At 41.9% G+C, this 24,963-nt stretch overlaps 1 protein-coding gene across 1 annotated transcript in view; it reads right to left on the bottom strand.

The window, feature by feature from the left end:
- Positions 1-2,379: 2,379 nt before the first annotated feature.
- ARMC2 (armadillo repeat containing 2) overlaps positions 2,380-24,963 on the bottom strand; it is a 68,840-nt gene continuing 46,256 nt past the window's right edge. Inside the window, exons 13-18 of the mRNA XM_037392929.1 lie at positions 16,380-16,701; positions 14,725-14,847; positions 12,747-12,860; positions 11,216-11,348; positions 8,871-9,028; positions 2,380-4,485 (exon numbers count right to left, since the gene is read on the bottom strand). Of these exons, the coding sequence (XP_037248826.1) occupies positions 4,328-4,485; positions 8,871-9,028; positions 11,216-11,348; positions 12,747-12,860; positions 14,725-14,847; positions 16,380-16,701 (1,008 nt within the window). The 3' untranslated portion in view covers positions 2,380-4,327. The remainder of the gene's footprint in view (positions 4,486-8,870; positions 9,029-11,215; positions 11,349-12,746; positions 12,861-14,724; positions 14,848-16,379; positions 16,702-24,963) is intronic.

Below are 24,963 nucleotides of genomic sequence, written 5' to 3'. Positions count from 1 at the left end.
TCGGACTGGTTTCTCTTACTACGAAACATTGTGAGAACAGTTTTAAGTTTACAGTCCAAGAAGCTAAAATATCTAAAAAGATCTAGGGGAGAAAGATTAATAAACTGTCAAAAACTGTGACTAACAGGAAGCATCTGCTGTTTCCTCTTAACTAAAAATACAGGATTTTTAATGTTCCAAAACCAGAGCAAAACTTTCCTGTCAAAGGGCATATCACAAAGCTGCGCCGTGCCTAAGCACGCAGAAGTGTCTTTCCAGTCTGTAAATGGAGATTCTGCTGCTTTCTGGGGGTCAAAGGTACACATCAGATCTTCCGAGAAGCCTGAACTGGCCGGTCCCATCACGCACGGTACCTGCGGGCACTCTCCCTTTGCAAGCGGTGACCAGCGCGGTGTGCGTGGCAGTGGTCTGGTGCGGTCACATTTCCAAACGGAGCACTAACCCCAACGCAGACACTCCTAAATACACACCAAGCTGCTTACTGTGGAGAAAGGGCCTGAAAATGTGGGGGGATTTTCCATGAAAAGTGCAGAGATGTTTGTGGCCCCAAGTAGAAGAGAACAAGCAAGGCGCTAACCAAAGATAACCCTTTTTTTGTCTTTAAAGACAAACCCCGCTAAGTCCCCAGATGCTCCGTGGAGGTGGTGACTGCAGCACAGAGCAGCAGCTGTGTACGATGCCAGGGCAGGGGGGACAAGCCCCAGCACTGCCTCGGGCACTGGCAGCCGTGAGCCGCCCCCTGTGCCGTGGGCCGTAAGCCCCGTCAGCTCCCAGGCAGCTCCTGCAGAGCCGCAGCCCGTGGCTGTGAAGTGCAGCAGCAACATCTTGTGCACCTCGGTTGTTGCAGGTGCTGGCAGTGCTGGCAGCTCACCCCAAAAGAATGTGGCGATGGGGGATCCAGTCCAAAAAGCGATACGTGACAGGAGGGTGTGCGCCAGCACGAGCGATGGGAACTGAATGGTTGGCTGCTGTGTGGGCCCTGGTGGGACACTATTAAGAAAAAAACCAAACAAAAAAACCACATGGGAATTTGAGTCTGTGCTTCAAGGAGCGTGGCAGAGCTGTCTGCCCCAGGAGCAGCAACTAACAGCCCTCTCCAGCAGCTCTTACCTTTCTGTCCTCCTCAGAGGTTCAGTTCAAAACCGTGTGCACGTGTGTGTGCACACGCTCCCCACCACAGAGAAAAATGAACAGCGTGACAGAGACCAAGGATGTGGCTGCTGAACAGGAATGGGCACCTGAAGTCGCAGCAGAGCTGCTTCACGGAGGTTTGTGGCAAAGGCCACAACAATCTTCCTGCTCTCATGGGAGGAGAAGCCATACGAATACACAGAAATTCAGCATCTTGGGGCTGTTACTCACAAGTTGTTTTTTCAGAGACACGCAGGCCCATGCAGCTCCGTGGGAGCCCCTGCTGGGTTTTGCTGTCAGATGCTCCAGGGCTTCTGCTGCCCTTTCTGCTCGACCCAGCAGGTCTGGTCTGAACGCGCCTCTTCCTGAAGCAGCTCAGGCCAACTGCTGAACGCGAGCTCAGCTGACGCACAGTGGCTGCCCCAGCTTTGTGGGATACCCAAACCTGCCCTGTGCTACGGGACACACTACGCAGCGCTCCAGGCCCTAGCGTCTTCTTGGAACAAATCTTAATTGCCCGCATACCCACCTTGGGCATCCTTGCAAAACTTGGGCAGTCCCAAGCAGATACAGGCGGGGTGGAGAATGGATTGAGAGCAGCCCTGGGGAGAAGGACTTCGGGGTGTTGGTTAAAGAGAAGCTCAACGTGACCCAGCAGTGTGCACTCGCAGCCCAGAAAGCCAACCGTATCCTGGGCTGTGCCAAAAGAAGTGTGGCCAGCAGGTCGAGGGAGGTGATTCTTCCCCTCTACTCGGGTCTCCTGAGACCCCACCTGGGGTACTGCATCCAGCCCTGGGGCCCCCAACGGAAGAAGGACAGGGACACGGACCAAGGAGGGCCAGGAAGATGGTCAGAGGGCTGGAGCACCTCTCCTGTGAAGACAGGCTGAGAGTTGGGGTTTGGCCTGGAGAAGAGAAGGTTCTGGGGACACCTCATAGCAGCCTGCCAGTACATAAAGGGGGCCCACAAGAAAGCTGGCGAGGGACTTTGTACAAAGGCGTGTAGTGACAGGACAAAGGGGAATGGCTTTAAACCGAAAGAGGACAGATTTAATTAGCTATTGGGAAGAAATTCTTCACTGGCACAGGTTGCCCAGAGAGGTTGTGGATCCCTGTCCCTCAAGGGTTCAGGGCCAGGCCGGAAGGAGCTTTGAGCAGCCTGGTCTGGTGGAAGGTGTCCCTGCCCATGGGACATGGCAGGGGTTAGAGCTAGATGATCTTTAAGGTCCCTTCCAACCCAAACCTTCAGGCTCCCTTCTGACAGATACTCAGCACGTATCAATTCTGGTCAGACCTGCTGACAGGACTCGGCCCCAAGGCCTCTTCCACTGCGTCCCACCCCGCACTACGCAGCCTGGTGCCCACCTGCCTTTTGCCTTGATGCAAATGCCAGGAACAAATGCCTGTAGCTCCCTCCCCACAGGGGAGTACCAACCCCTTATCCTTTAACACCCCCAAAAATCAAATCCATTCTTTTTCTCAAGAAACAAATGGGGCATTGAAGCCATTTATCTTCTCAACTTCAGCTAAAATTAAAATAGCAAAAGAAGGAATGATAACTGAGATCCTTCTGAGCTCAGCAGAGCTGTTACGGGAGCCAAACCGTACTGAATCCTGCGGATTGCAGCGATGGAGGCTGCCACACGCCCTCCCTAAGTGACCGCTGTGGGGCTGAGCCTTGCTGGTCACAAGAAATACTGGAGCTACCAGGACAAAAGAGATGTTGCAAATTTCATTATCTTCACTGAAGTTTCCTCCTCACCGCTCCCAAAACATGGACTGTGAAATCCCCGCTCCCCTGCCCTACCGACAGTAAAGAAGTAGAAGAGGGGACCTAACCTAGGGAAAATGTTTCCCTGCCCTTCTACTCCTGCTCTACTTCCCAGCCTCCTCACTTCATCTTCTCACCTGGAAGCAGATGTGCAGGCACTGCTGAAGGTACAGCGGTGCCACTGGGGGAGCTCTGAATTGTCGCCTCAGGAGACCAAATTCTTCCAGCCTCTCCCGACAGGACTGCCAAGCTGGAGACTTGTTCTGCTGCACACAGCACAGTGCGAAGCTGCTGACCCTCGGATCAGAGCCAGGAGCCTGGCAGCCGCCGCACAGCGGTTTATTCTTCATCATCTAAGGTCAGAAAAGAGACAAATGGGTCAGGTCTGTAGAGCTTTCTGTAGCCAGCTGGGCTGTTAATGCCTGAGGCCAGTGGTGCACCTGCTGAGCTAACCCATGGGCTACAGCAGGGACTTTCACACACTGAAGGGATGAAAACAGCAATGAACAAGCCAGCAGCAGCCAGAAGGAATGTGAAGGATGTAGAGCCTTTTTTTGCCCCATGGATGGAGACACAAGCCCAGGGAAGGCAGCTGGCCAAGAGGGTCTCAGAAGTACAGGCAGACAGGTGGCTCCTGGGAACATGGGAACAACTGAAAGAAAAACACACCAGTCTAGCTAAGATCATCCTTTACGTCAGGGATAGGGATGTTTTGCCCTAAGATGTGAAGCCCTAATTCAGAAGAGCCTCTTCCCAGCACAGCTGGACCTATACCGCACGGCATCAGGGCAGGAGCTGGGATAGCCCAGCCACACAGCACTGGGTAAAGAAAAGGGGATCTCCAAGGAAAGGGGAGCAACTTGCCCCCGACCATTGACAGCTTTCAATCTAAAGAGTGAAGCTTATGACACAGCACAGCAGAATGCCCCAACCACATCAGGTTACTCTGTCACAGAATTTCCTATAACATAAAAGCATGTCAAAGGCTGTAGGTAAGACGTGGCTCCTGTAACATGTAACATTCTTTTACAGTGCACAGCATTTTTGGTACCGCAGGGGTCCAGGTACTCAGTGGTAATTTACCTTTTAAAAAGAAGTTCAGCAAGTAGTTTTGTTTCATTTTCCTAGCCAAGAAACTTTGCAATTAATAGACAAATCACACTGAACAGCTGTTTGATCAGCTCAAATATATTGTAAAAAGTAATTACACATGCAAAATTTTCATACAAGCTTCTCAAAAGGTAGTATCCAGTGTATAAATGCCAAGTTTTCCTGACTTTTTAAAAATTAAATTGCTATGCTCTCCAGCATGTTTACTGGTGGCAACGTACAGGCATGTTGGAAATACAAAGCTGTACAATGTACACCACACACACACACAAAAAAACCCCACCAACACCCCCCCCCCCTCCCCCCGATTAAAATACTAAAATGGAGTAATGGTCACAGTTGGAAGAAAGGACTGATGGCTTTGAATTCTATCAAGAAGTTTTTCTGCCACAGGTTTGAACTCTCTTTCCCAATATAGTTTCTGGTAGTCCCTTAAATCTCTGTCGAGGCTGTGATCCAATGCTAGCTCTTCATCTGTAATCAAGGTAAATACCATACATCAGTTCCGAATAAAAACATACCCAACTACGTATTTCACGACCACAGCATGTACAACTTACCAGTTGTGTATGTTGATGGCTTGAAAACAACTCTGTGTTTAAGACAAACTAAGCATCACTGTCTGAGGGACTTAGGTTTAATCGAAAAGAAAGGATGTTAAGGTCAGTAAAACAGTAAAAAGGGTACTGCAGGTTCCTTTATTCTCACACCTCACAGGTGTAGCTAAACCATGTCTTAAGGTCAAGCATTTACTGTGACTGTCAGCCTGGAAACTACTTGGGTTTTAACATGACCCACACAATTTTGCTAATATAAGTAACCAGGTCATCTAAGTGCAACCGTATTTTTCCTGGCAGAAATTGCTCTGCTAACCTGGTTCATGAGGACTCTTTCAAACTGTATCTACTGTCATACTTAGAGAACTTGAACCACACTAGCTATTGTATTACTGACACCCTCCCTTCCTCACAAACTTAAATAAAATAATAGGACACTCCTAAGAGAGACAAGCACTGTTAGGAATGAAAGGACGTCATCCCTCGCCATTCCCCCTACATTTTGCCTGGCACTGGATGTGGCAAAGAAACAAACCCTTGCAGAAAAAAGAAATCAGTTTGCAATCAGAAGCATGCTCCTGAATCAGGAATCTACAGACAAGTGATAATTCTGAACAAGCGTTTTCATACAGTTTAACAGAAGGATATTTGACAGCCTTTAGGCCATAAATGGACCTAAACTGAAGATACGATCCTGCACCCAACGGGCAGCGTGACTTCTCTTTGTCCTAGACTATGAAGGAGCACCAGAGTCACAATCTGTTATTCTGTAAGGGATCTTACTGCACATTCACAGAGGTAAAAGACAACTTGGAGCTGAAGAGAAACTTCAGTTACACACATTCTGAATCAAACTTTGTGTAGAAAAGAGACACTTAAAGAGCGACTATCCCCATTTGAAAGAATGCCAAGGTCCCTTTGCTGAGCATATGGCCTGAGCTGCAACAGCTGTAACAGAAGAGATGACATTACTTTTGCTACTTGTGCATGGAGATGGGCTCCATTTCCTAGAACGTTACCAGTAACTGCAAACAATACTTCTATGCCACAACACTGTTTCTAAATTACCAAAATTAAAGAGATGCCAAGTGTGAGGTAGATTCCAAAAGGGATTCTGCATAAAGAGAAGATGTCATTTAGAGGCTTTCTGTAATAAAACAAAGAGAAACCCCCCCAGTCTTTCAAGAAGGAAGGCATGTCATATCTCTGCAGGAAGAAACCCTGTCACCAGAGATAAAATCCAGCCCCAGACATCAGATCTATATTGGATGGTATCATAAGGTCCCTTAGGTTGGACAGGATCTCTGCAGCAGAGCCACCGTAATCAGGTTGCTCTGGTCCATGTTCTGTTGAGTACTGAACATCTCTGAGGATGGAGATTCCACAGCCTTTCTGGGCAGTCTGTTCCAGTGCTTGACCCCTGCCATAGTGGAAACTTCTTTTCCTAGTATTTAATTGGAATTTTTATTATCGCAACTTGTGCCCATTAGCTCTTGTTGTTATCGATGGCACAGTAGTCCAACATACTTAAAATTAATCTCAGCAGCAGAGAAGTGAGAGACCCTGTGAAGAGGAAGATAAGGGATTATGGTTTTTATTTTCAGGGGGAATTGCTTTGCCTACTGCTGAAATTATTCTTCTACCCAAATTAACTATCTCACAATGCAAGAGACGTTTCTGTGCTTCCCAGAAGTTGATAGAATGTTTATGGATTCACTGAGGTTGGGAATTCCAGCCTGCAAGAAGAAGGGTCAGAACCAGTTGAAAAGCTGAAGTGTTAAACCAAAACAGTAAATTTCCTAAAGCAGAATGTGAGTAACACCGGGGATCAGCGAGGATCAGTGTCCCACAGGCAAGCTGTGCATCCTCAGATAATTTAATTTTCCCATGACCCTCCTCAAAAGCAGCAAAATTGGGTACTGGCCAAACAGCATATGAACTGGCTGCAAGCCCAGGAACAAGACAAGCACACTGGGTCTGCATGTTGCGGGGGAAGCTGAAAACTAAGAGTGCAGACTCTAGTCTGCAAGGGCTAGCCACCCCTCTAACCCTGGCAAGAGAGGGGCCAGGGGCCCTGGCAGCTAGTGTCATGCCATGTAAGAGTTCACATGTACTGAGATTCCAAAACAGCATCCTCAAAATGATAGCGGAGGCAAAGGCGAGCAGAAGAAAAGGCTGGAAAAAGGGAGGGCAAAAGGAGATTTCACTGAATGACCAAACACAACGTTCTCAAGTCAGAGGCTCATCACTGCTGCTCCTGAGGGACCGCAGCAAGGCAAGGCTGCTGCCAGGAGCCTGGAAACAGCAGCTCTGAGCCAATAAAGTGACACGAAACTCGAGAGCAGCTGAAAGAAGGCAAATGACAGTGCCATTGGAAAGCAGCGCCACCACATCTCAGGCTGCTGGGATCAGGCAGGGAATAAGAAAAACAAATGGTGCCGGTGCCTTTTGTCCAGCCTTTTTCAGGCCCAACATCTTTTCAGGCTATTTCCACTCCCTTTTGGCTCCCTCATATCTTTTGTCATCTTGTGCCAGGTAGGGGAAAGAAAAATAAAGGGGAGGAGGCCAAGCACAGCAGGTGAAGTGACATGTCTGCTGTGCCATGCTCCACTTTTTCTGCTTCCTGAGGGCGTGCTGATGCTTAAGTACAGTCCGCTGACTGTCAGCGGTTGCCTCCTGCTTCCTGAATGATAGAATCAGAGCAATGACGGTTCAAGGCTGTTACTGGATACAATGGGGGGAGGAAGACGTAGGAAAATATTCACCAGCTGTCACTACTAAAATTTTCTGGCTTTTAACACACAGAGGAACCAGATCCAATGAAAAGATGTGCTTTTTCTACAGCTACTCTTCTGACTACAGTGTGAAGAAAGACTAGTCTTCCAACTTAATTCTGACCTATTTTTAATTAATTGTTACTACAGTCACATTACAATTGCAATTGTACTTGAACTTGCAGTTCACAAAAGCTGCACTAGTTAATGAGAGTTCCAATTACTACCCACTCTGGCAGTCAAATTAATTGCTGGATAAGAGTGTTTCAAAACAAAGGTACGTATACCTTGCTGCATGCCAGAAAATTCAAGCATGATTGTGGCTATAAAGTTTGTAGTTCTGTTGCAGAATGTTAAAAAGTGCACTACTGATCTTGAAACACCAAGTATTTTCAGATAAATATATGGAATTACCGCCCACATTAAGGTATGCTCTATCATAGCAAGGAATGCAACGCAAGGAATGATTACAACAATGAATAACAGTAATTCTGCTGTAACTGGAAAAAAAACCCTCACAAATCCACCCACTTTTCTGATTGTCTGAAAAGAAAAGAGACCACGGCAATCTTACTTTCTGTCTGGGTCTCATTAACATACAGCCTTCTCCACAGCAACCATACATACTTAGTAAATTTTCAACTAAAACCAAACAAAAATTAGTAAGTTTGCTTCCATTTCATTTACATTTTACCGATTTTTTTAAAAGATAGTTGCAACTGATCTACTCAAAACCGTAACCAAAGCACTACTCATAAAATAAAGGAGGAAAATTACATATAGTGACTATAGGACCATTACATAGCAATTAACCTCTGTAAAATCTGGAGCAAACACAGAAGTGCAGATGCAAAGATCCAACTGGGTAAGTGAACCAGGGTCTCAGCATTCACTTATAGGCACCTTTCAGCCTGTATTTGTGGAGGAGCACACCCTGCCTAGCTTTAGGGAGCAGATGAGGAGTTGTCAGGTGGTTGTCCTTGCCCACAAGGCGATCATGATGAGAAAAGAAGGGCGGCCAAGGGACTCTTGTCACAAGCGGGCAAGCTCAGGCCGTTGCACCACACAGCCCTCCGGCTGAGGGGAAGCCACACTGCCCAGGCTGCCCGGTGTGTGCTCTGCAGCAACCAGGGGCATCACAGCTGAGCCCCTGCCTCTGTCAGTGCCTGTCAATGTCAAGTGACCTTGGAGGCCAGAAGGGCCCACATCCAGTGAAAAGTATGTTTTGCACTGAAGGTCTACGGGATAGTTGGCTCAAGCAGGCAAAAAGGCAGCTGGTGAAAAGCATCAGCGGCATGCTAACTAGACAAACTAGAGTGGGGAGTGACAGCGGCCAATTCCACCTTGGCAATCCGTAAGTTCTGAGGGAATGTGCTGAATGGCAATAGACCACTGCGTTGCTGGGTAGTCTATACCAGCCAGCCGCTTAAAGCTGTGTGACAGACTTCCCACCCCAACTAATACTGCTTTGATTTTGCACCTTCTATTTCTTTCATTAAGGAAAAGAGACCAAGATTACGAATCTCACCCAAGAGCGATGTAAGCAGCACCAGCAACATGTCGGTATCTTCTCCAAAGCATGAGGCTGCACTTGTGATGTTTTCACTGTAGTTCCACAGCGTTTTGCAGATCAAACAAGCCAGCTGCCAGTCTGCCGGCCCAAAGTCTTTTAAACAGTCAACTAACCTGTCAGTACCAAACAAAAACAGTGTTTTGCTCCACATAGTTTTCTTCTGAACCCATCAAAATCTGGCAGTCTAGAAACATATGCACGCCCCATGGAAGTTCGCAAGAAAATTCTGCGTTAATGAACTTAAGATGCTACTTTCTTCCTCAGTAACCTCTCCCCTTTTATTTAGTCTAGTTCCCTAAGGATGTGAACATACCTGCATCTGTCCATCCCCTATAACTTTTTAACCCAACTGACCAATTTCAATCACATACATCACAAATGTAACCGTCTCCCAGACACCAAAATTCCATCAAATTTCATGACAATCTGTGACTGTCCCAAACCTGTGGCTACCATTACTGCAGAGATTGCAATGCAAGCCAAACCTTATCAGGCACCAAGAATTCATCTGGAAAAGATGGTATGAATGCAGAAAAAGCTTCAGGCAGAATATCCAGCTTATTACATATCAGAGGATCTGAGCAGAACACAAATCAAAAGGAATTCGCTATTTCCATAACTCACAGAAGTATATTTTACATTCAGTGAAGTCTGAGTATTTTGCAGATCTCGCCCCTTCTTGTATTTCCTTAGCCTGCACTCCCAATGGAATCCTCTCAGAAATGCCAGTTTTATGAAGGACCATTAGGTTCTTGACCTTTCTTCTAATCTCGCTTCCTTGCAGATACCAAATGCAGGCTGGATCGTAAGCAGGACTCTGAAATTAAGCTATAACTTTTCTGCCTGCACCTGTTTACATACATACAGCAGCTATCCAGAGTTCCCATTACCAAACAGCAGCAAGTCCTGGAGCAGCAGCAGTAAAGTTTTTCACCTGCTGTCCCTAGTGACCTCTAATAGTAATCCCTCACTGCTGTTTTCTTCCCCAGCCCTACGGAACCCCCCCTTTCCCTCACTTCTCTGCGAGATTTATAATCCTGTGATTAGTAAAGGGAACACAGGATTACACTCAGGTATGGCTGAAAATAGCAGTAATTGTAAAGCAATCAAATCCTTTTTCTCTCCTCTCTGAAGGCAGTCATTGTGGAAGAGTGGGAAGCAACTCATGAAAAGCCAAAAGAACTTGCCCTAATTTTTTGAAATTTAACCCTCTGATAAGACTAATTCCATGTTTCCATAGGGCCACTATATATTGGTACAAGAACCTCATTTCCAAAAATCCACAGAGCACAGACTGGTTTGGCACAGTCAGGGTGACCTCCTTAACAATCACCTCCAAATTTCCTATGTGTATTCCACACAGTTACTATTTTTCCTTCCTTCTTCACAGATTTTCAGATATAGAAAATTCTATATTCTATATAATAGAAATTTCTCACATTTTTCAATTTGCCTGTAATTTATTTTTATTCTTCTTTTTCAGCTTTATATTTTGTAAGTTAACTGGAACATGGGAAGGAAAGATGAGCGGACTATGCATTGTTTACATTGTATAAAAAAGTAACTATATGATGTGTGAACAGGAAAGCATTTCAAAGCTAGGCATATTGTTTCATAAATGTGGGTTCTGTCAACTGCTTTACAAGCATACGGACATGATCTTTCATGTTGCTCCAATTAAGCTGGTTCCGCTATTATCTGAACATCAAAGCCACAAGTGTTGCACCCAGAGTGGTTTTTCAAGATCTAATGCTGCTTACAATACAAGTGCCTTAAATTTGAACTCTCAGGGAGAGGAGACTCAGGAGCTATCCTCTGGTGAGCGTGGCTACATCAGATAGTTTTCCCTACAGTACCAAGTAGTTACAAAAATTGCAAGAGATCGATTATGTCCATGGAATATCAGTTCCTGAAGTAATCTTCACACAACACATACACATTAGTGGTGCCTATTAACGGTAGCCCACATAGGATCCAGTTAAGTCAAGCATAAGCAGCTACTGCAAAGCCATGCCTTAGCTGCTTTGTTGCATGGTACTCTCCTCTGCTGTATGTATCGGGAGGATCTCTGAGAGACTGTTCTGGGGGTTTTGGCTCTGCAGTAGGCTAAACCACTCTGGTGCTTTTGCAAAAAACATATGAAAGAATATGAAAGGCTCTTGAAGAACATTATATGCTGAATATCTGTTAAGTATGTACCCTTTATTACAAGTTATTTGCCCTAGTGAAAAACAATCTGATTGAAACTCTGGCCAAACTACTCAAAATTGTCTTTTTCATAAGCATAATCAGGAACTTACTTTCCAATTCCTCCTTCTTCCATCAGAAGAGCTCGGTTGTTCTTATCTACTGTGAGATTGAGCAGAACTCCACAGGCAGAAAAACAGAGATCTTGGTTCTTAGCATCAAGCAAAGCAATCATGAACTTGTATACTGGATTGTAAAGAAGCAAACAGTATTATTGGGAAGGTGGACTTATCCTACAAGTGGCATCGTAACATACTTATTAAATGTGTATACTTCGAAAGTAGTTAAATGCAGGATACCCTACCCAAAAAATTAACCTTGTAGCATACTACTGTGATGTTTGTAGAGTAGGCTTATGACCCAGAGTAACAGCCATTAGAACACCAGTTTTCTTCAAATCAACACATACAAAGTTCTAGTTATAAAAATATACCAAAGTAATGTGAGAATCCAAGCAGAAGAGATTAAGTTGACCAAACTGAAGTACAGCTTATTTTTTAGAAGTATCAGCCTCCTTTCAATCACAAGGTTAGCAGAAACCGCGAGGATTCGACATCTGGCATTCAGAGAGGGACGTTCTTACCTCCACGAGCAGCAGGGTTGCCCCAGAGTGCACCAAGTCCAGCTGGAACTGCTGCAGCCTGGGGCTCCTGCGGGAGACGGGCAAGAAGCAGACGCTGGCTGTGCAGCATCTCACAGCACTTGCTGACACTGCACTCGGTAGGCCGTGGTGGAAGGGAACCCCAGCGAGGGAGTCAGTGTTGCCTAACGGAGAGGCAAGGCAGCCTCTCAGCTCTTCCTGAGCTTTACACATCAACACCACAGTTTCTCCCAGATTTTGACTGAGACAGCTCATCAGCAACCAGCTACCAAGTGTCAGCTCTCCCTTTGAAGATACCTTCTCCTTCAAAAGCAGTGATCCATCCGCCCGTGAAAGGGGTTGTGTGTTGTGACGTATCAACTAATTTTCAGCACTGACAGGTAGATTCAAAAAAAATTTACAGTGAACTGCTGGTGTTTAACCAAACTTATGACACATCTTCTTTCCCAAAGCTATTTAGACGCCCAAAGCAAAAGGACTTGAGAAGACTTGAATCCTACTTCACCCTGAGGCAAATGGGAGGTCTCTTCATTGAGGCAGTCAAATGTCTTAAATGCATATTACAAAGTGCTAACAAGCTGTCAAATATGGGAAACAAAAATCTGTGATTATGAACCTAAATAAGAATTTAGTTGGATTTTCGTTTTATATCATATCACTACTAACCTGTAGGATCTGAAAAACTGAAGGAGTGAAGGAAAATGTAAAAATTATAATCATTAGGAAAAACAGACTTTCTGTAGTATTTACCTTTGTGAAGGCACCATGGCATATTTTTCCTACTCCAATATTTCCATTTTAATGAAATTGAAATGAAATGGTGTATATAACAACTGCTATTGGATTCTAACATTTTCTTAATTTGCAAAACATCAGAGAAGATTGCTTCTACCCTTTAACTGACACAGCTTATTAACAATATTTGTTTTTTAACACTATGGACATTTAAAAACAGGACTCCTACAAATGCAAAAGTAACTCACTCTTTTTCTGTACGATGAAGTCACAGATCTCATGATACTGGGAAAGATTGCCAAATACTCTGACAGCCTCCACAACTCCATCCATATTGTTGCTCATTAACAGCTTTAAAAGCACTATTGGTTTGAAAAGAAATGAAATAAAAACAATTACTTGTATATCGCAAACGTGTTTGGCTTTCTACCAATAAATATCAGAACTGCAAGCAGCAACAGCAATAAATGTAATAAATGGGAACAGTCATCTATCTGTCTGGTTGCAGTGAAGGGGTGAGCTGACGGCAGAACAAAGGCTAAATTGTGTAGAGCTTTGAAGATGAGACAAAGAGCTCCAATATGGGGCTAAATGCAAAGGAACAAATGAGGAGTTATGAAGATAGCCTAAGCGCAGTTGTAATAATGGGAGCTGATTTTGATATACAGTTTTGAGTGGGCTCATATGAAAATCCAGGAAGGCAAAGAAGAAAAAAATGTTGTAATATATAAGAGAATTGATATACATAGATCCTGAACAGATGGTCTTACCGTAGGATGTCAGAAAATAATTTTTTAGGAGACATTAGCTCTATTTTTTCCTCAGTGCTGCTATAAGAAATACACAGATTTTCTCTGAACAGCTTCTTAACATTGCCCCTGGTCTGAAGCATTTACTTTCTTGCTGCTTTCCTGCTTAGCAGTTTCACATATGATTAGCGTGTAACTTCAGCCTGCAGAATGAGACCTTCAGCATTTCCTAGGAAGAGCTACCATCATCTAGGGTTTTGGTGCACAGCAAAGAGGCAATGTTACAGAAGCTATATTTATAAGTCTTGTGCGAGTATGAAGTGAACCACTGAAATCAGTCCATCAAATAAAGGACGCAAATCAGTCAACCCTTAATCCTTCTACCACAAAAAAGTGAGAGAAAAAAATACAGGGAAGAGGTTGGCTTCCTTCCCATTACTTCAGTCTTTGAGTGTTGCAATACTGAACATGCCTTGGACTTGTCTTAAAGAGACATGTGAAATGATTATTTTTTGCCTTTGGGATCCACCAGTTGTACCAAACAGCAAGTATTCTCAAAATGTCTCCCGAAGGAGGAAGCCTGCTGGTCTTCCATCGAAAGCTTTTCTCTCTCCTCAATACAAGCAGAGGAAAGGTGATGGGACTGGTTTCCACATACTAACAATAAAAACATGAGAGGGCGAGCGAATGGGACAGGCAGAGAAGTCATTTGTTTCCACATTCTCCGACTAGCAATAAGAGACATCTGGCTTATGGGTGATGAAATGGCTCGTGACAGAACTGTTACCTAGAGAGAAAATGATGTCTGCCAGTCAGGGCACTAGGTCAACTGCCAGAATATTTTTTCCTACTCCTCATTCTACCTGTTGTGCAAACTTCAGGCTCCATCTCTCCCCCACGTCTTGTCTATTTAGAAAGAAAGGTATGCAAGACATAGACACTCTACCGTTTGTATAACACCAACACTATGAGTCCCAGAGCTCAGATGCAGTTCCCATACATCATTAAAATATGATTTGTCCATACTGTCAGAGGGGAGAGAATCACACAACTCCTGTACTGCCAATGGATTTATAAGCCCAAAACAGACGTAAATCAGATTTTGCAGGTTTAGAAGGTACTAAGAAGAAAAAAACTCTTACCATATTCTGATTAGAAGTAAAAAGTAACTTGATTATCTTGGCTCAGGCATATGGATTTTGAACAAGTCTAGCAAAAATTGCTAAACAGAAAAAAATATGACAAAATCCTTTGGGGAGGAAAAGAAGGGGTTTTGTCAATAACCTAACTATTTTCACACAAGTCACAGAATTATGTTCTAAAAGAATAAGAAATTATGGGAAGAATTTAGCCCCATGAACTTTATACTCTTGCAATATGACACCACAAAACACTACCAGTGTCTTTTTTTCTATAGTGTCAAAACATTTCCACTTTCAAAAAGCCATACAAGAAGTACTAGTTTAAAAGTCCTTACTTTCAGCAATGTGTAGCTTCTTGTCTTGGACAGCAGAACTCTTCACTTTGTAGTAGGATAAATTGTTGATTGTTGTTGCAGCATTGATTACCAACTCCTCACAGTCATCAACTGATTTGTATTCTGAGAGTAAAAAATGCCACAAACATGCATATGTAGATACACACACGCACATGAGTCTAACTTAGCAGTGCATTGTATCTCAGAAGCAAACTGAATCATAGCTTACATGGCCACTGTTACAGACAGCTATTCTGTTTTTCAGTAACGTGGCAGAAGCTAACAGGCACAGCTGATCCAAAAATGGCAATACAAAGTCACTCTTTCCAACTCTTCATCTACAGAAATCATTGTGACTCAGGCAACATAGTTTAAAATCTAGTTAGTTAAAAGACATTTTACAGATCCTATTTGCTGATTTAAGATGGAACTGAGTAGAATCCACATGCAGAAATAGGCCTGTGTGATAGACACAGAGGACCAAGGAGCTATACTAAAATGTCAGGTACCATGAAAAATAAACCAAAACAAACCCAAAAAAATACTCCTTCAACAATATTTGAAAGAGTCTCTCTCAGAGTTCCTGACAGAATGTTAACCAGTGTAAAATTACAGCAGTAAGTCAGAGTTGTGTATGCCAATTTATCTGAAGTTTCTGGCCTCAGAAACCAAGAGTAAAGAAAGTAACGAGGGGTTAGTTCATAGACAGAGAGAACATTTTGTAGTAAACTAACTGATAGAGTGATCAAGAAAAGGGGAGTGTGACAGAGAGAAGTTTGGAGGCTCAAAAGCGCTTACACAATGATTAAGACAGTTCCAACCCTGGAAGCTCCCACAGGGCCTTAAGACAGAACGGATGAAGTTATGAGTCTGCCTTCTCTAATTCCCCATGGCTGGTGGGTAAGACTAGTAAACCAGCATATAATCAGGTTGATTGTCTTTACTTAATATTTAATGTTCGCGTCACACACTAAAATATACTGAGTTCTTTGAGAGGTATCTTGTCGCTGCTAAACTCTTTACAGGGAGAACAGACTGCCCAGTCCTAGCTTGTAATCAGATTTACAAAGGGATCAGTAAGTGGTAAAGGAAGAGCAGTCCTAAGCCTCTGTCTGGATGGAAAGGGACACTCTCCCACCTGAAACAGATACAGGTTGAAACTGAAAAAGAAGGAAAAATAACAGGAATTTTTTTGAGAAAGCTTAAAGTTATGGGTGCAGGGAACGAAAAGAGTACTTAATCCAGGACAGTCACAAAATCTCCAAACCTTAAAACAAACCCCACCACCAAACACATCTGTTGCACCTGATAATAGACTTCCCTTATATAAGAACTTTCAGTGAGATGTATTTAAAGTAAAATTTGTTTTCTTATCCTTAATGACCGTATCTGCAAATCTGATCACAGAATTAAACACTTCTACAACATCTTTCCCCAGACACTGAAAAGTCAGTACCAAAGCAGCAATGCTTCCACTGGCTCAAACAGGCGTTCCACATAAACCAGTTCATGAATATCAGTAGATTGACTTTGTTATTTTAGCAAAGGAACTGATTTAGTTATGGCTCAACCTAGATAAGAAGGTCAAGCAGAAGAATCCTAAAGTCTCCTTACAGACTGAACAAATGCAACAAACACAACATAGATTTTATTACCTAGTACCGTAACAAGTAATTCTACAACACGATGGGCAGCTGCCAGAGCTGCTCCTATGCCGGGATGAATAGAGAGATTGGCCAACACTCTTATCAGTTTTATCAGAACATCTTCTGCTTCTGAAGGATGTTTTGGGTGGTTTTTTCCTTCCTCTCCTCCTTCACAGTACCATTTCTGTGTGTTCAAATCAAGTTTATAGTAGGTTTGGAATAACGATATCAAGGTGTCAACACTTCCTTTTTCTTTAAAAAATTGCTCACGGGCCTGGTCATTCTTTGCTGTTAAGTTACCAAGAACGAAGATGATACGGATAACCAAATCCTGCAATGAAACAGAAAAATTATATTACATGGAGAACATCAGAAGCTATTGGCTGCTTAAAAAGAAGATAATACTTAACTTGCTTCACAATTCAGTTAATAGCGGGTCCAGAACAACTGAAGGAATGCCAAATACAGCATCTAGAAATAATTTTTATGCTATTTTTCATAATCCTGTTTACAGAAGAAATAAAAAGCATCTGACAGAACTAGCATAGCGCTGGGGTAATTACTAATGGCATATACTCAGTATAGGTCATCTATTTTTAACAAGCCCACAGTAATCTTAAAACATCTTAAAACGGCACTTTATATAACTAGAATAATCATATGTGCCAGATCTTACCAATCTTTCAAGTAAGCAAGTGTCAGCTGTGGTGGCCAAAATTACTCATTGTAGAGGTTAAACTGCTTCCCCTTTATTTGTTACTGTTAAATCCATGTTAGCTCTTACTCATTTCTTTGTTAAGTACAATTGCTTACAGATGAATTGTTTATTCTAAAGTTTTACCCGAAATGTAACCTAAATTGATCAGCCTGTTCTTCCTCAGTTCCTCCTCTTTCTTCTAAAGACAGGTGCCCTACAACCTTGCAATCGTACATAACTTTTCCTAGAATCCTAGAGACATTACCCCTTCCGACCTTTTGTAAGCACCAAAGGGTAAATTTCATCAGGCCTAACGGGTTTGAAGATACTTAAATCTTCTGCAGCTCATTTGTTAGTGATAAAAGAACTCAGGCTGAAGTAGAGATTAATCATCTGATCACAGTTAACACTTTCAGAAAAAAGCAAAAAACGGCATTCCACACTTCAGTATTCACAGTGGCACCTGTCAATAATTCTCATTATCTGAGCACTGCAGCAATTAGTTCCTTATTGTCTTCTCACAATTAACGTAGTATGGAAAGTTTTATTGTTTCTTTTTATGTCCCTTTCTAGTTGCATCTCATTTTGTGCTTTGTTTTTTCCTGATTTCGATTTGATGTGCTTGCTACCCTCTTATCATTGCTAAATGAGACCTACTTTCTATTTTTCTATGGTATCTTAACATAAATCTTATGATTTAACCAAGTTGCTCTCTTAAAACACTTTTTATATCCTTCTGTGGGATACAGAATTATACCCCTGTCGTTTCATTCATATTGAGAAGTAGCTTTCTTTTTCTTGGCAAGACTAATGGATCCTAATTGAATGTCATTCACCGACATCCCCATCTTTTTTTTACCCACCTGTACGGAAGAAGAAAAAAAAAAAATTCCTAAAGCCTGAACTAACCCAGGTATAAACGAATTAAAACATTTGCCTCTGTCACTTGCATCAAAACCTACTCATTTCCAGGAAGAAAAGTCCACAGCTCTATCTTAACAGTACATGTAAAGTAACAGCATTTCCTCAAGTACAGCACAGCCATCTACCCTTAGCTGCTAAACTGCTGTACTTGCACTAACCTAGAATTTTGTTAAACAATTTACATGCTGTTTTTCTTCAAATATAGTAATTATAATCTCAGCTCTGCTAATCCTCCCTGGCATTAACATAATTTAACCAGGCAGAATCCAACTTGTTAAAGTCCATGCACTAATACTGAAGGAAAAAAAGACGTATAAGCAGTGAATCCTTCTTTCATATATGCCTTCATCAGTTAAGTTTCAGGTCTTAAGCCTCTGCCACAAGACATCGGCAATACCATCCTCTTTGGGTCAAGAAGATGAATGCTATCCCTGAATAAGAGAAGCAGGCAGTCTCCCAAGTGAGGAATAGGTTCTTGTATCCATGTATTTAATACGATCACTCTGTAGGACCCACTTCCACTTCTTTTTACCTAGGCTCCATATTTTTGCTGGCATCTAATGTCATCAAGACAGATTTTTATGAATATTCTTATGGACTAACCACTAAGAGCTTTCTTTCACCTTTGCTGACACAACCCCCAATTCACAAAGTCTGCAAGAATTAGAAGCAAACAACTGATGAATCAGAAAAGAGAACTGAAAAAAAGCAGGCAGTCTCGTTTGACTCGTTTATATTGACTTTCTAATTTTGGTCAAAACAGTATCAGCCCAGCAACAGCTCTACCCAATCAGCCACCAGACAAACAGGTACGGTACAGCAATCAACTGATATTTTGAGCAGAGTGATCTCAACTGTGCTTTCCACCTACAGGCTAGCAAAACAACCTTATAAAACACTTCTTTTTAGCTAAGCACATCCGGTTTTAATAGCACATTACCAAAGTTACATTATCTTCCAGTGAAAATTTAACTAGCAGAGTGAAAGAGAAAGGCTGGTACAGCTTCTCCTGAGTAGTATAATACTCAAGGTTTTGTATTATTTTTGGTTATATTTTTTTAAAATGCTTACGGGGTAAGCACTGCAAGAGTAAGAAACATGAGCTTAGAAGTGCTGTGTGAAGAGAAATACATGTAAAGATGAATGGCATTTTGAAACTGCTTACAAGACTAAACCTGTACAAGGCCCACGAGCCTTTCTGTACATAACAAAAAAATCAGTTTAACAAATGAGATTATTATGCATTTCCAAATGTTTGGACTGTCAACTGCATATGGAATTTCAGACATTTTGGCACACTTACAGAAAATTTAAATTATCAGATAAATTTATATCATATGGAGGGTTTACCATGTATGACACTAAAGCCAAATTAGATTAAAGACAGGAATTACACCAAAGTTATTTCATCTTTTTATAACTAGACACTCATGTGAGACATGCTGTCCAGAGAGTGTACCCAAACCTGATTGGAAGATTATATATGAAACCACACAGCTTCACTTACATAAACAAAGAAGAAACTTATCAAGAAAAGCTTGAGAAAGAGAACTGGTTTTTTTCTTTGCTTCCAATCTGTGAAGGCACTGTGATATTTTTGTTTTTAAAGCAGTAATGGCACCACATGTTCCATCAGCATTTAACTTATTTTTCTGACAACAGGAACATACACATTCAATCACTGATATGAAAGATTTCTTTGCTTATCTACTTCTAGAAATCTTTTCCTTGCACAGCCCTTAGTAACAAAGGTACCCAATGTACTTGCTGACTCACAGAACTTGACAGCAGTTTATCTTGGCAATCAAAGTGTACCTGCCTTTCAGTGTAAAGCTCGATGAACAGCGGTTCAAATAGTACAGGTTTACTTATCAGTAGAAAAGGAAAGCCAATTAGGTCAGTAATTTTTAACTGAGATGAGATAAATAAGGGAGGGAAGTCCCTTCTAGAATTGTACATGTTGGCCAAGTACCTGTTGTTAGTCTGTTTGGTATCTGGACCCTCAGAAGGGGAGGGGTAGTATGAAACAAAAATTCAGATGCCAGCAGCTGAGCTCCTATTGAATCTCCAGCTATAAATGAAATGTGCTTTCCATGTTATACAAACTTCAATGGAGGCAGTCAAAATTCTATCACCTGCCTAGCAGTATGAACTGCTGCTCATTCAAATCTAACTTACGCTTTGTTTCCAAATTTGTATTTCTGCTTTGTTATGTACCTATGTGGGAGTTTTCTTTGCAAGGTCTGATAGTCTACTTATGGACAAAATAACAGCAGCTATGCCACCCCAGAGCTAATCTCTTCCAAACACAGTAAGGATTTATCTTGAAGTGATATTCTGACTGTTAAAATTCCTGGTCAAACCCAGAAATAACAACTGATCCAAAATTAAACTTAAAGAAGAAAAAAGGAGGAGTGGTGGGGTGGGGTGTAGAATAGCCTGGAAGTCTCAAAAGCAAATGAAGAAGTTCTTGACTGAGGGACCTGAAAAGAGAGGAGCTTTGCCACAGTGAAAGCAGGGAGTACTTTTGTCAGTAAAGAGGGAACCTCCTTTCCCACAAATATGAATGCCTTTGAGGAAAAGGAAAGGCCAGCAGAAGAATGTAGTTATATGTCTGTGTAACGCACGCCACAGGGCCCTACCTAGTAATTTCTACACTCCAAAATGTGATCTGTTTAAGTAAACTTTTCAGAAAAGGGTTCATTTGCACTTAGTGACTTTTAGCAATGAAGAACTCATGTCCTTAGGTTGGTCTGTTGACATCAGGAGATCTGGGAAAGGTAATAAAGAAAAGCAAGCACATTGTCACCAGAACAATATTTGATGAAAAGCAGTGTACGCTCTCTAACAAAAAACATTTCAGAAATGACTAATTGAAAAAAAAGTTGAAAGCCATATCCCCCATGATATTGCTCCCATGATTACTGATCCCTCTGGTTAAAATCTTTATTCTTGATGCCAAAACGGCACAGAGTAACTGCTCAGAGACCAATTATGTCTTTAAGCAGCAAAGGTATTTATTTCGTGCAACACTGGGGAGCTAGCCAATTCGCACCGGACAAACCAGCTCTGAAGTTTTCAGTGAAAAGTTAGGTGTTTTATACAGTTTTCATGAGAGGTTACACAACATCTTTACGTACATACTCATTTGATTTTGATACCTATTCATTCCACTCACAATAGGTGGGATCTAGGTGGAGTAGACCCTTCAATTTTCTTTGTTCAATGATTTCCTGACTTGATGGTCTCCTCATCTCCTTCAGGTGCCCACCTTATCCCTTCTAATTATTCAGAGTACATTCAGTGGAACCTTTTCTAATTATTCAGAGTACCTTCCTTTCTCAACACAAACAGAGCATCACCCAGAGCATTGTACCAAACTCATCCTGACTAATCTTTTTAAGACCTTGTTCTGTTTCATTCTTATTACTAGTTTGAATTTGTACAGCTTCAGCCACTATTTCTTATCTCTTTTTTCCTGGATTAAAGGATGGTCTAATAACAGAAATGTCTTCCTTGTGCAGATTCTATTAATAAGCAACTTGCTAATGGTCTGACCCTTGTCATTGCTAAATTAATTTACTTAATCTTGGGGTATTTTTGAACTCTAATCATTCCTTTAGCTCTTTTCAGAGCTGTTCCCAAGATTTCAGCATATTTTGTAGAAATTAATACCAAAACCTAAGACAAAATATTTTAGTGAATGTCTGTCACATCAAGGAGTAATATTTTCTTATTATTATTTGATATTCTAATGTTTACCTATCTACTAATTACATTCATTCTCTTGTATCTGATACAACAGAACAGGTTTCCATATGATATGTGACAATGAAGGCTAGTTCACTACGAACTCCGAGCTCTACGTTCCTGATTGTTCACAGAGTACATATCACATACTCGGCACTGTCCTCATTTTTGCTTTTTCTTTCAGACAAAAAAAAAAAAAGAAAGAAAGAAAAAATCACAACCAAAGTATTAGGAAGATGCAAATACACTTTCAGCTCAGCATAATGTCAGAAATCATACTGTAGGGAAATGGTGACTTTCTGAAGTTATTCAGATTTATCAGCAGGGAGATTCCTTCAAAGCCACCAGAAAATTTAACCTAAAATGGATACTTTCTTCTTGAAAAATATGTTAATTCAGAGAGAATGAATGATCAGAATATGCATATGCACACACCAAACATAGGACAAATATCTTACATTTTTTTTCTTTAATAGTCAATTATCATATCCTCTTCATAGATTTTTCTTAAATTGTCTAAGACACTGTTATAATGTTGGGCTAGAGGGAGGAGGAATATAACTGAAAATACGTATTTGTGAATGTAAGAGGAAAGAGCTACATTATCTATGCAAGTTCTTCAAAGGGTAACCTTGACAAGCATTTCAGCAGAACTGGTGGCATAAACAGCACCCACTCTCCTTTCCATCCACAATTTGGTTCCTCTCCCCATATTGTTTCCTCAGTATTTGTGAACAAGAAACTATTTGTGTGGTTATTCAACAAACTAGACTGGAAAGCAATGCAGGTGACAACCCAGCAAAGGACTGGGGTTCTTTTTTTCAGTTTTAAAGTTACTGGAAGCCAGGTCAGTTCTGTGACATGATGTATCACGCTGTCACACCAACAGCTGTCCTCAGCCCAAATGAGTGATGGCACAGAGGGGAAAAGTGAGTAAACGAAACACAAAGAACACTGAACGCCAACACTGATGACCATTTCTTCGGAGGCAAGGTATCGATACAGAAACACAGCACCACCCCCACCACCCCCAATAAAAATAATCTTAAATTTTTTGGTATCTCATAGGACTATGATGTCACTGAGCAGAGCATCAATACTACTCTCAAAGCATTTAAGAGGCAAGCATGGATATCTGAACTAAACATAGCTGCAGCATTAGACTCTGCTGTTAAGAGCCTGTGGTTGCTTTGGGTATTACATGACTTACGTTAAATGACTGACTGAAACATACAGATAGTGGGCTCCTGGGAGCTCATCACAGAATTCTCCACATGCCAGGCAAAAAAACAGGAAGGTCAGTCACTGCATGCAGATAAGCTTTTGCCTAATAAACCAAGCCAGAAACAAAGTGGAGAAATTCTCTGCATTTACAGGCCCCGTCTGTGACAACCTTCCCCACTGCAGCAATACTAGGCACAAAAAGGACATTCAACAGCCCGGAAATGTGGGCTCCCTTGGAGGGAAACAAGAAAAAGTCTCACAAGTAGCAGCCTGCTTTCTCACAGAAGACTATAAACTGACTGGGGACCCAGTACCTAGTAGATGCATTTGGGAAGAAAGCTGGGCAGATTCAGGAACAGTGAACCCAATAAATGCGGACGTATCCTTAGAGAGGATGACAAGCCAGCATCAGTCTATTCTTCATTTAATAAATTGTTTCTGACAACTGACTGTTAAGTCAAACAGATAAAGCAGCACACAAATCATAACTGTAAATTAGTGCAGTTCTACTAGCTGATGCAAGAGATGCAAAAATAATAACAAATCTTTTCAAACACATCAGGACCAGAAAGTCTGCCAGAATCTGGAGAACTAGTTGATGACCAGGATAAAACAGGAGCATTCAAAGAAGAAAATGTCACTGCAGAGAAGCTAAATGAGTTCTTTGCATTGATTCATGCCCACTATGAAAGTGACTGGGGAGGTCTCAACGCTACAGCCTTCTCTGGGAAAGACCCATCAGAGGATCTGTCCAAAACTGAAGTAATTGCAAACAACTTGAAAGAACAAACTGGCAAAGCAAACAGTAACAAATCACCAGGACTGGATAATCACTGCAGAGTTCTAAAAACTAATTAATTAAATCGCTTAATTACTAACAGTGATATGCAACTTCTCTAAACTGCCTTGATGCCTAAGGACTGGAAGGGTAACAAACATGAAAAGGATCCAAGTGAGATTCAAGTCTGGTGTCTGTAGCAGATAAATTAGAAGGGACCACAAAAAAGTAACAATAGCATCAGTGGACAGTTGGATAAGTGCAAGGAGCTTTAGAACTACTAAGTTCTGACTTACCCAATTCTTAAGTGGATTTGAAGGGATCAACAAACATGCATAAAGACAACCATCTGATACCACCCATGTGGCTTTCCAGGAGACCTTTGACAAAGTCACTCACTAAAATCCTAGTGAAAATAAGCTGTCATGCTAAGTCATGCTGTAAGGGAGAATGTCCTGGTATAGAAAAATGATTACAGAAGGAAATCTGGAAAACAGCAGCTCCTGCAGTGGTGGAAGATGACCGGTGGAAGTCTATATGGTTCTGTGCTGGGACCTGTTGTGTTCAACTTATCCATAAACAACACGGAAAAGTGGGTGACAGCAGTGATAGGCAAGAGTTTGCTGATGACACAAACATATTCAAAGTAGCAAAGATGAAGGCTGAAGAGCAGAAGAAGGACTGGTAGTCAGCTGGTCATAAAATAGCAGAAGAAATTTAAATGCAGATAAACATAAAATGACGTGTGTAGAAAAACACAGAACAGACATACCTTCAGGTATAAAACTACAGCCTTTGAACCAACCTGGAGAGCAATCTTGGGGTTAACAACAGATTCCTCATGAGGGTTTAATGCTCACAGGAGGTCAAGAAAGCAAATAAAATATTGGGAATTATTGGGAAATAAACTTACGCAGGCATGCAAATCTACCATATGGCCCCATCTTAATTGCCAGCATGTTCTGGTTTCCTCATCTCAAAAAAAAAATACAGGAATAAGGATTGTAAAAAGTTCTGAGAAAAACAACATGGATGCACAATGGTATGGAATAGCCTCTATACCAGAAAGGACAAAGTAAGCAAGGATTCTTCAGCCTGGAAAAGAGGTAACTCGAAGAGGCTATGATAAAAGTCTAGAAAGTCAGGGGTGGTGTGAAATGAATGATGGGATTAAATATTCACTGATGATAAGTCTAGAAAGTCAGGGGTGGTGTGAAATG

The sequence above is a fragment of the Falco rusticolus genome, chromosome 6 (genome assembly GCF_015220075.1).
Source record: "Falco rusticolus isolate bFalRus1 chromosome 6, bFalRus1.pri, whole genome shotgun sequence".
Lineage (NCBI taxonomy): Eukaryota > Metazoa > Chordata > Aves > Falconiformes > Falconidae > Falco > Falco rusticolus.
Note: the sequence above shows the minus strand (reverse complement) of the source record. Positions and strands in the feature narration are given on the sequence as shown.